Genomic DNA, 13,212 nt, shown 5'->3' with positions numbered 1-13,212 from the left:
TATATATATATATATATATATATATATATATATATATTTGGATGTAACTCATTTATAATCACCAACATTTTGAGTAACTGAAATTTAACTACACATTTTTCCTCAATAACTGTAACCAATTACAATTACATTTATTCTGTAATCCAACACTGCACATAGATATGATGTAATGCATGTTCAGCCTGACCAAACCTGAGCTACTAATGAGTGAAGTTAAAATATCACAGAGCTGAAGCCCGTCCCTTTTCACTCATTCAGTAACTTTGATATCAATCAATCAATCAATCAATCAATTTTATTTATAAAGCCCAATATCACAAATCACAATTTGCCTCACAGGGCTTTACAGCATACGAAATCCCTCTGTCCTTAAGACCCTCGCAGCGGATAAGGAAAAACTCCCCAAAAAAACCCTTATTAAATTAAGTGTTTATTTTGTAGCTCTGGTTCAAAAATAGACAGCTGGAATGTTTCTGTAAACAGGAAGTGCCATTTGATGAGACTACAACTAATTTGGCCATGAGCATTTTAAGCTTGATTCCAGGGTTGAGTTGAGAGCTTAGGGAGGAGGGTGTTGCAGTTTTTCAAGGGGACAGAATGAATAACCCTGGAGAGGGGTGTTTAAACATAAGGTCCACCCCAGTGACGAGCACGTTCACGTTACAGAGGAAGAACTGAGTGGAGTACTTCTGAATATGAGATGAAACGGTGATAGCCCTGAGGCTATCTGCTGTAGCAGAAATGTGATACTCAGTGAGGTGAAATAAATGCAGAGTAATCACACAACTAGAACAGAAAAGGGCAACATAGAAACTGTGGGAATATCAGCCACATACTGAAACTAAGACTGAGGGTGCTTTCACACCTGCCCTGCTTGGTTCAGTTCAGTCGAACTCAGGTTTGTTTGCCCCCTCAGTGCAGTTCATTTGGGCAGGTGTGAACACAGCAGTCGCACTGTGCGCACCAAAACAACAGAGACCTTCTTGAAGAGGTGGTCTCAGTCTGGTTACAAACAAACTCTGGTGCGGTTGGTTTGTGGTGAGAAGGTGTTCCGACCTGGATGTGAAGCAACTGCAGTCACATGACACATTGTTTGGGTTAAACATGAGCATGTTACAGTCCTGGAGGATTATTAATGTGCACCTCCTCCTGTACTGCCTTAATATGCACATTCAGCACATCCAATGCATCAAAACATTGTTTTCTAGTTGGAGCCGCGCCTCGTTTTCAAACTGTATGGTTTGACTAAAATGAACAATGACAGCAATATAGTCCACGATGAGCAGCGCTAAAATCAACCTGCGTAGTTGTCCCTCCATTGTGACATTAGAAAGTGTCACATTTATCTTGCAAGTGTACTCTTCTTCAACGTTTGCTTTACTTCCTGGATTTTTCCCACATGGAAATTCTGACCAATCAAGAGCAGCTTTCTCACACAAGGCATTTGATCTGGTCCTCTTGTAAATGCTGCTGTGAGAACACGAACCAACTCTAGGCAATTATACAACTTTGGAGCACAATTAGTCCCTGATTCAGACCAAAGGAGACGACTGTAGGTCTGACAGCAGCCTAAGCTTTAAATATGATTGGCATTTTCAGGAGTCTGAGGTGAATATGGAAGATGACAGCTGGTATTTTTTGCCACAATAAATCAACATATATGAATAAAAACAGTTAAAAGTATTGTATGACAGTTTCTCAGTCTGAGCTGATGGTGATGATGTTGCCATGGTGATCCCTGGGTAAACGTGAGCCAACTTTGTGACAGCAGAAAAACCTGAGACCTGGACTCTCACACACACACACACACACACACACACACACACACACACACACACACACACTCAGTGCTCACCTCAGTGCAGCGTACTAAGCTGCCATCAGCCAGAACCAGCTCATATGCGACACAGATGTGCTGAAACAGCCCGTAAATGTGAGAGGATGACTCAATGCCTGTACCCATCACCAAACCACCTGAGAGAGGAGACAGAATAAAAGATTCACTCTTAGTAATTCAATCTCTGCCCAGGTAAGACCAACAGCAGGCAAACACACAAGCAGAAAGCAGCGTTGGCCTGCTGGGGGTGAGTATGTACAGTGTGTGCCCACGTCCACATCAGGATAAATGAATGCACCGCGGCCTGCTGGGAAAACATTAGATTGTTGATGCGCAGTTTATGGCATCAAGAAATCCATTACGAAACCCGATCCAGGGGTGCTTCCAACGCTGCAGCCATTTCCTCCCAGTTTCATCTTCTGAACTACAACATCAATCCTCTAACACAATTAGAGAAGTCACTGGTGCTCTAAACAGGAAGCAGTGATTGATGGAGGTGATGCAGGATCTGCCTCACTGAACAATGAGCTGTGGAATCATCTCTCTATTTCTAGAAACCCAGGAGATGATGATGCCACTCTGTGATGATTCCCTAGAAAATGATCCACAGTAATACGTACCCACAGTGAGGTCATCGAGCTCGGGGAGCACGGGAAGTGTCCAGCCAATAGAGGTGAGGAGGGCGGTCACCTGACCCATGTTGGCCAGCGGCTCCACTCTCACCACCTAAAAAAAAAAAAAAACATACCAAAGATTACTCTGAGTAAAGATCAACCATCAGGCTGAGGAGACAAAATCCAGCCAGGTACCTTTTAATGAGTCATATTCTACCTGTAAATGGTTTAGTCATTAATTCAAAGACAGAAACCTTATTGTGTTGAATTATTCTTTATCTTTGACATCTCCTCCTGAGCAGTAGGTTTTGATAGCTTGTTTGCAATCATGTGACTATTATGATGCACGAAATACAGATGGAGGGCAGGAGGTGATAAATCCCTTTGTGTATTTGAAACAGAGGAACGTGACTATGTAAAAGGGTCGGACGAACCTGGAGGAAGCAGATATTGTCAGAAAGGTGAAACTCATGTTGAATTTGGTCCATAAAAGTTGCACGTTACATACGAGTTACCTCATTGTTACATGGTGAGCCAATAAAGTGAACTAAAGTCCACTATAACTGTATTTTATATTTCAGCTGTGTACATGGACACACCATTGTCAGACAAGCTAACGTTACCAGGTAAAGTTAGCCTATTTCATTGGGTTTCAAACATATTGAATAGGGATGTCCCGATCACATTTTTTTTGCATCCGATCCGATACCGAGTCCTTTATTTTGAAACCGAGTCCGATACCGAGTCTGATCCGATACTTTGCAAAGCATTATGAAATAAAAAAAAAGAATGCATCCAGGTTGTCTCATAAGGTTTGTTTTTTATTTAAATAACATCCAAAAAGCTTATCGGTGGCTCAGCAGCACAAAATGTAAACAAATTCTGACTTGTAAACAAATTGTCCCTCCAGAGTTGCCATAGGGCTGTGGTAGACGATGGGTGTGGCTGTGTTGCTCAGAATAAAGAGAGAAGCGGTGGCCGCTGAACCTGTTGTCTCGACTCCTGTCCGTTTATTGCTCATTAGCTGCGCTCAGTTAGGCGAACACAGGACGCTCGGTTACAATTCATTGGAAAGCAGAGGCAACAACGAACAACATAGATGAAAAACCTGGCCATTTTTGTTGTTTTGATTCCTCTGATCTTTTATTACCGATTCCGATTTTGTGAAAATGACGTGATTGGTCTGATCCTCGGATCGGGTATCGGCACCGACATCCCTAATATTGAACAACAGATTTTAAAAAGGGGCGTGGCTCAGCACATAAATACTCCTAGCTCCTCAACTGCTGGGTCAATCATCAAGAAACTTGCAGGATATGTCCACATGAGTACATGAAACATACCCTTAAAGATTTATTCAAATTGACCACTAGGAGGTGCCACAAATGCAAAAAATGTGCATGCCATAACACAAATCAGACTATGAATCAGAAATTGTTTGTCAAATCATTACAACACTTGCAGGATATGTTTCATAATAATGTTAAACCATGTGTGTAAAATTATTTTTTGAAATTGCTCAACAGGGGGCACCACCAGTTCTAAATATGCATTGGCCTCGTGCAAAATTCGGCCATAAATTAACGACAGTTTGTCTCAGTGGTTATTTTTAATTAAGCTATTGATGCATGTCCTCAACATGTCTCTGAAACTGACCCAGAGGAGGTGACGACGGTGCAGAAGAAGAGCGTGGTGTGGTATGGATTTGGATTCAATGAATGCGCACCTGTTCAATCATCTTAAAGCCTGCTAGTTATCCTAAATGCAGGTGTCAGAAATGGTCAAAAGTCTTGATCCTTCATGGCTTTTAACTTCTAACAATCTGTGCTGACTTAAAGCCCATGATCAACACTTGCAGCCATATTCTCTTTGAGTTAATAATAACTCCAGTGTCTTGCTTAGACCTGAAAACACAGCGTCACTGTTCAGCAGAAGTCTGATGTGGCCAGAATCAGAGGTCAGATGATCACACAGGTTTTAAACAAACCTCCAGGTTAGTCTGATGTATTTGGAGGAAAAAGCTAGACAACTGTGAAATCATTAAGCAAAGTGTAGGCTGGTTTACAACCATCTGATCTCCTGACTCCTTGTCTTTATTGCTCTGTTAAAACAATGTCTGTCTTTACAATCTCAGCCGTTACTTTGGAGAATACGAATGTTATCATGAGCAAAGTAAATGACAAACCTGTAAAAAGACTGACAGTCTACAGCCGTGCTAACAGCTCCAGCCAGGCTTTGGCACAGTGGTGGCACAGAAAGCATGTTTAGCCACCACAGCAGGCACAGCTGAAAGAGCATGTTCATCACAAGATGGGCCCCTGTCCCAAAATTTAACAAGCGAGATGTCTGCTTCCCATTCCCTATTCCTAGTGTCTGCTGAATCGTCCCACCTGTCTCTTTGTGTCCACCTCCAGGATGTCCATCATGTTGATCATGATGTTCTTGTGAGTTTTCTTGTATTTCCCCACTCTGAGTGACACAGTGAGCCAGCCGGGTCGACCCGTGCACATGTAGGTCTTACTGCCGTCCTTCCTCCACTCACGTACCTGAAATGTGTCACATGATACAGAGAAGAACATTATTATCTCTTAAAGGACACACAGCACATCAGACTGTTCATCTCCTCAGCCATCATCAAGGCTGTCTTAGTATGAAAGACTGACGACAGTCTTGGAGATAAAGCTCATTTGAACTCCTCAAAGTATATTTTGTGAACACAGATCCATTCATCCCACCGTACACAGCCTGTTTTCCTCTTTCCTTCATCATTCCCTAAAGTCCACATGTTTGGGTAAAGCTCTCTCGGGCCTGTGGCTACTTTGATTCACCTCCACTTCATGTCAGATTCCTCTCTCCTGACCAACTGCTTTTAGAAATCAAGGTATTAGGTGTCTGCTCTCAAACCAACATGCTCCCAGTGCTCTCCCTCTCTTACCCAGTCAGCATGTTATCACACAGATTGCCTAAATTCACACAACTACATCCTCGCATAACTTTTACCTGCACCACAGCACTGAGACAAAGACACCAGAAAAAATGCAAACAAACGCTTCAATGCCTCAAAATACAGAGATGTGCCTTTACATGTTTCCACTGGACATACTGGGGACACTGGGATTGCTTTGCATAACTGTGATGATTAGTTTCTATATTAGCTCATGATATTGGGCCCATTTCTGAACTGCTTCAGCACACGTCTAACAAACACTGTCTTATATCACATGGCTTATCGAAGCGATTCGTGACCAATATTTAAATTGAAATGCATTTGCAGAAACGCTTTTTCATTTTAAGAATGTGGCTGCATCATTTGCAGAAACGCTTTTTCATTTTAAGAATGTGGCTGCATTATTTGACTCGTAAATAAAATCAATCATCCTATTTGCATTTTAATTTTCTTCTTCAAGACTGCTCATTCTTTCACTTCATTAAAATGAAAAAGAAAAAGACATTTGAGATTTAATTTTCAAAATATGCCCCAGGAAATAGATACCAAAATTCAATTTGAAATGTAATGGCTGGTTTGATTAATATGTTCTGTTGAACGTCACAACAACAATCAGTTTGACTGGAAAAGTCGTGAACATGCACGACCTGATTGATCCAAATCCAAAGTAATCAGTGGGCGTTTAATCAGCCCATCATTAAAAGTCACATCACGAACACATCTCAACAAAACGACCATCAGATATGTAAAATTATAAGACCCATAATGATTTTGTAATACTTGTGTGACAGACATGGCTCTGACTTGTTAGTGAGACGAGCCTCGGGGCGTCACTGGTGGTGGAAAAGCTTGTTCTAACAAAATGTTAATCATTGTGTGCACGCGATGTAAAATATCCTCTGGTTGTAATAATGTGATGTAATAACAAATAAATGACTGATTGATTAGAGAGCAAAGACAAATCAACAGCACCAATGTTTGAATTATAACATCACATCCCATCTGAAACACACACACACACACACAGCCGCTGAGTTTTTCACTACCCAAGATTCCTTGCAAAACACATGTAACATGTTGCTCCTCATTCTGCTCATGCCAGTGACATTCTAACACTGAACTCTTGAGCTCAAAACTTGACTTTTTACCTCTAATATACTTTTAACTAACTGTTACAAAACTGTTTATGCATATCTATCTATCTATCTATCTATCTATCTATCTATAGATAATTATAATTATGCATATTCATTTCCGTTTATTTGAGTCTAATTGCATAGACTGTATAATTATTATTAAATTGTTTTGGCCTAATATTTTGGGGGTTTTTTTCAAATATTTACATATATATATATATATATATATATATATATATTCTGTCCCTTACTTTAACTTGGACTATTTTTTGCGTTTTTTAAAACAAATATTTAGCTTCAGATTTTCTCTGCCAACGACTGCTTCTCTGTATTTGTTCTGCATAATTATGTTAATTAAAGAACTTGAACTACTGCACATCAGTACTGATGTAGAATTTGGAAATTACTTTAACCTTAAATAAAACTGTTAAAATGATCACAGCATACCAAATAGGTATGTATATGTATGTATATTTCTGTTTACATTCAGTTTACAAATTGCAAATACTGTGTAATTACAATTAATTTATTTAAGCATAACATTCTGTGTTTTTTAATATTTTATCCTTTACTTTAACTTGCACTATTTTTTGCCTTTTTTTATTTCTACAAATGTATTTGTTCTGCATGTGTTGATAAAGAACTTGAACTACTGCACATCAATACTGACGCAGAATGTGGATATCACTTCAACCTTAAATAAAACTGTTAAAATGATCATAGCACACAAAATAGGAATATATATGTACATTCAGTCTATAACTGCACATACTGTGTGAGTAGTATCAATATTTAGGCCTAATATTCTGTTTATTTAATGTTGTCTCCCTTAGTTTCACTAGCACTTTCTTTTTTAACAAATATTTAATTAGCATTTTTGGAGGGAACCTGAGACTTCAGATTGTCTTTGCTTCTCTGTATCTGTTCTGCATATTTTAAATAAAGAACTTGACCTACTGCACACCCGCACTGGTCTCTAGATATTACTTTAACCTTTAACTATACTGTAAAACATATCATAGCACATCAAATCAGAAGATTCACACTGCACACACACACACGCGCGCGCGCACACACACACACACACCTGTGCACGCAGACCCTGTCAGACTGTGACGGCTCACCTGTCGCTGGATGTCTCGCACGCGCTGGTCGTGCAGTTTGGGCGCAGAGCACATCTTAAAAATGACCCACGCACGCACATAGTAATACACATCAAATATAACGGAGAGCGGCAGCAGGAAAAGACACACAAAGATCCACCTCTGGTGCACGATCACGTAATCTAGACCCTTGACTCTGATCCACAGCAGGAACATGATCACGGCTCCGGCTAAATACAGCAGCGGGTCCATGGTGTCTGAGCAGGCCGGGTCGAGATGTGCACGAGCTCCAAACTCAAACTATCAGACACAGTTTTTAGTCAAACTCCAGCTGAGTGTGGAGACGTTCATGAAGGGAAACCCCGCACAGCTGCTCCTGATCACCTCTTCACTGCGATAGGTGAGCGGCACTAGGTGGTCGGTCGGCCCCTCCTCTGCTGCGCGCTCATTGGGTAAAACTGGCAACAGGGCGGGACTGGACGTCTAAGCTTTACGCTTATTGGTCAAATATGTGCCATTGTGAATTGTGGAGTAGTAGCCTTTCTGAGGTTGAACCAATCACAAAGCAGAGAGGCTGTCACACCACGCGCACTGTCCCCGGGTCTCTGTTACAACACTGCTGCTATCAGCCAGTGGAGACTGATACTGACTCTGAACCTGAACCTCTGACACTCACCGCATGAACTCAGGCAGATATAACTGAACTGGAATGATCCCAGTATTGTAGTAATAATAATAATACACTGTATTTATATAGCACCTTTCAAAGCACAGTTAAAGTGCTGTGCAATTAAACTAAACACAAGAAGAATAATGTCATAAAATGTCATCTAGTAAAAGATAAAATAACGAAGACCAAAGCTAAAATCAAGATAATAAATGGGAAATAGCATCAATAAGACAGCAATTAAATAGACAGACAGCTGCAGATAAAGTCAGGATATGCTTTCTGATAGATTTTCAAACTGGTGCTATTTGGTCCGCTTTAAACGAACCCTGGTCCGCTTCCATGGATACTTCGGTTCGTTTGGAGTGGTGTGAACACTCATTCGAACTCTGGTGCGGACCAAATGACCGAACCCTGGTCCGCTAGAAAACTGGGGGTCTTGGTTCACTTGCAAGTGAACCCTGGTGCGGAAATGCAAACGGACTATCCAGTGAACCAAAGAGAGGAAGAGAAAAAAAAAAAAAAAAAAAAAAAAACAGCGCGAACCGGGAGAAGCGAGAGGATGGCGGCACAGGGATTTAATCGGTCAGCAGATCAGTGTCACATCAACGTAAAAAAAAAAACTCTGACAGCAATATAAAGTCAAACAGAAACCCCATGACTGCATAGATTTGGTGTTGCTCCATTGTTTTTGTGGTGACCAAGCTGGCTGAAGAGGATGTATTTCAGTTTTGGGTCCTGGCCAATCACTGAGCAGGGTTTTCTTCCTCCTCATTCTTGTTTTCTTCCTGGTCAGTGGTCTTTTCAAGCAATACCGCCCCCAAACAAGCAGCTGTTGTAACTGCGTGATGTTGTCCAGGCGGTTTGGTCCGCTTTAAAAAGTGCAGTTTGAAAGTGAACCGAACCAAATGAAGGTGTGAAATTTTTCGGCATTCCCCGCCCAATCAAACCGAGTCCCCCGGACTATCCTGGTGTGAATGCGCCCTTAGACGAAGCCAGTGACTAATAACCTCGGGCAGGTCATTCCAGAGTCTCGGGGCCCTGGTGGCAAAAGCTCTGTCCCCTTTCATTTTCAGTCTGGACTCTGGGACAAGCAGAAGACCTCTGCCTGAGGATCTCAAACTACGTAAAGGTTCATAAGGGACTAACAGGTCTGACATGTAATCTGGAGCCATGAAGAGCCTTGAAAGTAATTAATAAGATTTTAAAGTCAATCCTAAAACAAACAGGGAGCCGATGTAAAGAGGCTGAAACTGGTGTGATGTGGTCGTACCTCTTGGTTTGGTTAAAAGCCTGAACAGTTCTGAACAGTTTGAGGACACTGCAAGGTTTTTTGATTGAGACAGGAATAAAGGCTGACGTGAAGAGATGAAAGAGCATTGATGAGAGTCAAGGACTGAAACGTTTGCTGCTGTTTTTATTTGCTCTTGATCTTTTTTTGCACCTTGACCTCTTTTTGTGCACGGATGTCTTAAATGAACTGACTATTTTCTGACTGCTGTCCTCTCTTGTTTGCCTATCCTCCTGAGACCCAAACTTTTGTTTGGCATGCATTTTCAGTTTTTTCCAGCTATCTGAGATTAGTAGGAACTAAAGACTGTCAACGATAATGAATAAATAAATAAACTCCCAACAATCCTCAAATGGGAAACAATAAAGCCTCAATAAAGCCCCATTGTCCTTCAACAAGCTGATGAATAATTCCCAATGTCTGCTGAGTACTTTCTAATGAACAGCGTCTTGGCTTGTATGGCATGTCAAACTAGACACATTAATCATAAATACACAAGTTTCAACCATAGAATGTGATCAAGTTTTGGACCTTGTCCACTTTTGTGTCGGGATCGGCTGCAGACTGACTCAGCAGAGACGGCTGCCATCTTGTTTTTACACTGATTAATGTATTGTGCTCTTACTGCCACTAGATGGCACACAAAGTGTCCATGAATGAGGACGAGAGGTCTAAGTTACGCAGAATGACGTATAAGGTCCAGTAAACCAAAAATGTGATGTCCTCATTGGACACAGGGTGTCAGGAGGCTTTTGTACCGATGCACCCCAAGACAAACTTTTTTTGTTGCCTTAAAAAAGACCTGAAGTTCGGATTGCGTTTGGTGTGAACACAAGATTATGATGTTTGAAGCCTAAATACAATCGCCATGAGTAAAACGCTAACTTTAGGCTATAATCAACGACACTGTAAAGCCGTGTTTGACGTGATGACGTTCTGTAGTCACATTTAGCCACTTGTTAGCAACCACTATTTTTGATAGATTTCTTTGTTGAATTTTCTATGACAAGGAAAAAATACAGTAAATATAACGAAAATTAAACAGAGTTGACTTCCCTCATCCTCCTGCACCCAGAGTCCCTTCCTCAACCTCTGGCTCCTAGGCAAAAAAATAAAAAATAAAATAAAAAAATAAAGAAATATCAAGAAGCAAAATGTGGTGCCAGAGCGCTTGAATATACAACAAGCAGTGAGGACAATGAATATACGATTGGAGTAAATTATCATGCCACAGCCACCAGAAGTGTAAAGGTGTACATGTATCCAAGAAACCAAATAAAGAATACAGTCTTTGGTGAGAGAGGAGAACTCACTAGGTCTCAAAGAAATGAGTGCTGAAACCAAGTCTATGCCGTCGCCAACTTCACATCAGCATGTCAGTATTGTCATCCTGATCATGTTAGCATGCTAAGCATTTAGCTTATAGCATCACTGTGCCTGAATAGAGCTTCAGAGAGCTGCTAGCATGACTGTGCAGACTCTTGTTCATTTTAGATTGTATTTATTTGCTTTAAATGCGTTTATTGAATATTGTTTTATTTGGTGTTATTGTAGAATTTAAATATACTGACTCTAAAAAAGGGAAGCTATCTATATAAAATGCTGCTGTTAGCTGTTCCACATTACAGAATAAAGACTCTCTTTAGGTTTCTCACACTGACAAATTCAGATTTAAACATAAAAAACAACTGGCCAGCTCACTTGGTGTAAAAGTCCATGGTACAGACATGAAAATGCTTTGGAAACAGGTGTGTAATTTAGGAGCTCACATGGGGGTCGTGTGATACAGGTTACATGACATACTGGTGAAGCCCTACTAGACAAAAACCACATTGAAAGAAACTGCAAATGAAAATGAAATAACTGTATGCTATTATAGGTGCTGCGCAGCGATGGGTCGGGTCCGGGCATTTTTAGGCAATTCTGAGCAACAAGCAGAAGAATTGGAAGACATTTAGGAATTTAGCAACACAATCTGCCTTTTGCATCAGCTGAGGCTTGAACTCACAACCTCTGAAACTAAGGATCAATCTCTATCTCACTGAGCTAATTAGTCAGTGACAATTCATGTGTAGCTTCACAAATTGACTAAGCCAGACGTGCAGGTTTAGCAGCCGTCCATGCATGGAAAAGCAGATTTCAAACCACTGTAAAAAATTCAGTTATCGAAACAAAAATCTGAAAATACACATATTGCATCTAGACAGCATGGAGATGTTGGTAATTTGTTTGTAACAATGATTGATTTGCTCCATAAGTGAAAAACTGATGTTTAAAATTGCCATTTTTACATTGACTCCAATTGTTCACATTAGAGCAAAATTCAAAATGCTGTCAAAAATTCAGTTTTTGAGATAAAATTCTGAAATTTGCCACACATCATCTACCATGACTCTAGAATTTTGTCATTTTTTTCATGAACATTGAAGATTTATTTAGCAAGAATTTGCATGTATATGTTTACAGTACAGTTTACAGTCAAACATTTTGATGCACTGTAGGCTCAATTTTTGATAAATCAAAAATCTGAGAAACATAGTTTTTGTAGGACAGTCTGAAGATGCTCTGTAGCAAGTTTGGTGTCAATTGAGCAAAAATTGTGGGAGGAGATAGGTTTTATAAGTTTTACAGTTTTTGAAAAAAACAGAGTGATGAACTTCATAATTTTTAATAGGTTTAAATGTACAAAAGTTTCTTCAGTATTGGGGCTACAGTTTGATGAAAGTTGTGAAGTTGATTTGTTATGAATTTTCAAAGTTTTGAACTTTAGACGCTTGCTGTAGCGCCACCATCAGGACTATTGGCTTGAGTTTACAGCTGAGGATATCTGGCATGAGACTGGACCTTTGTGCAAAGTTTGGTGAGTTTTCACCCATGGGAAGTATGATTTCCTCGGAAGAAGAAAGAAGTTAAAGAATACCTAGGATTACAATAGTGCCAGGACACTAATAATAAAGGGTTTTTAACTACAGTCAGAGTCTCTGATGCATTTTTGTGTCTTTGTTTTTTATCTTTATGTGACTATTTGCCCCATCCTTAAAGGGCACCTGATTTTTTACAGCTAATTACATAGTGCCTTAACCGAGTGCAGCACTCCTAATTTTTTCCTCAAATTCAGATTGAAATCTATATAACAGAACATGACCTCAGTGTCCTTATTGGCAGCTAAAGGTCTAGATAGCAAAATACTAATTAACCCTTTAATAAATTCTATAGGTTGTAAAGGTTGTAGAAATTGTATTAAATAACATTGCAGGGATGTTGCAGTTCCTAGAGATTGCTGATGACATCTTAAACATTTTAAACTTTATTCGAGTTTTGTAACCCAACACCATTACTGGGGTACAACAGCATCTCATTTTGTCAAAGGAAGTGGGCATAAATACCTCTCTGTTTCATGTCCAGTATGGCCATTTATGTTTGGAGAAATTGCTGTCACACACACACACACACACACACACACACACACACACACACACACACACACACACACAGGGCTAAAGTGGTACCCTTCAGACACATTAGCCAGAGGGAGGGTGGGGCGCCAGTAAAGATTTCTTAATGGGCTCTGCCGTCCTCTCGTCCATCTGCCTTGATGATAAACACTGCTGGTCCAC

General features: G+C 40.3%; 1 protein-coding gene across 1 annotated transcript in view; it reads right to left on the bottom strand.

Moving 5' to 3' along the window:
• Positions 1-8,026, bottom strand: part of dhcr24 (24-dehydrocholesterol reductase) — a 14,859-nt gene extending 6,833 nt beyond the window's left edge. The window contains exons 1-4 of the mRNA XM_050056027.1: positions 7,659-8,026; positions 4,842-4,997; positions 2,458-2,563; positions 1,856-1,974 (exon numbers count right to left, since the gene is read on the bottom strand). Coding sequence (XP_049911984.1) covers positions 1,856-1,974; positions 2,458-2,563; positions 4,842-4,997; positions 7,659-7,889 — 612 coding nt within the window. The 5' untranslated portion in view covers positions 7,890-8,026. The remainder of the gene's footprint in view (positions 1-1,855; positions 1,975-2,457; positions 2,564-4,841; positions 4,998-7,658) is intronic.
• Between the last annotated feature and the right edge of the window lie 5,186 nt (positions 8,027-13,212).

This window comes from Epinephelus moara, chromosome 10, assembly GCF_006386435.1.
Source record: "Epinephelus moara isolate mb chromosome 10, YSFRI_EMoa_1.0, whole genome shotgun sequence".
In the NCBI taxonomy this organism is placed as follows: Eukaryota; Metazoa; Chordata; class Actinopteri; order Perciformes; family Serranidae; genus Epinephelus; species Epinephelus moara.
Note: the sequence above shows the minus strand (reverse complement) of the source record. Positions and strands in the feature narration are given on the sequence as shown.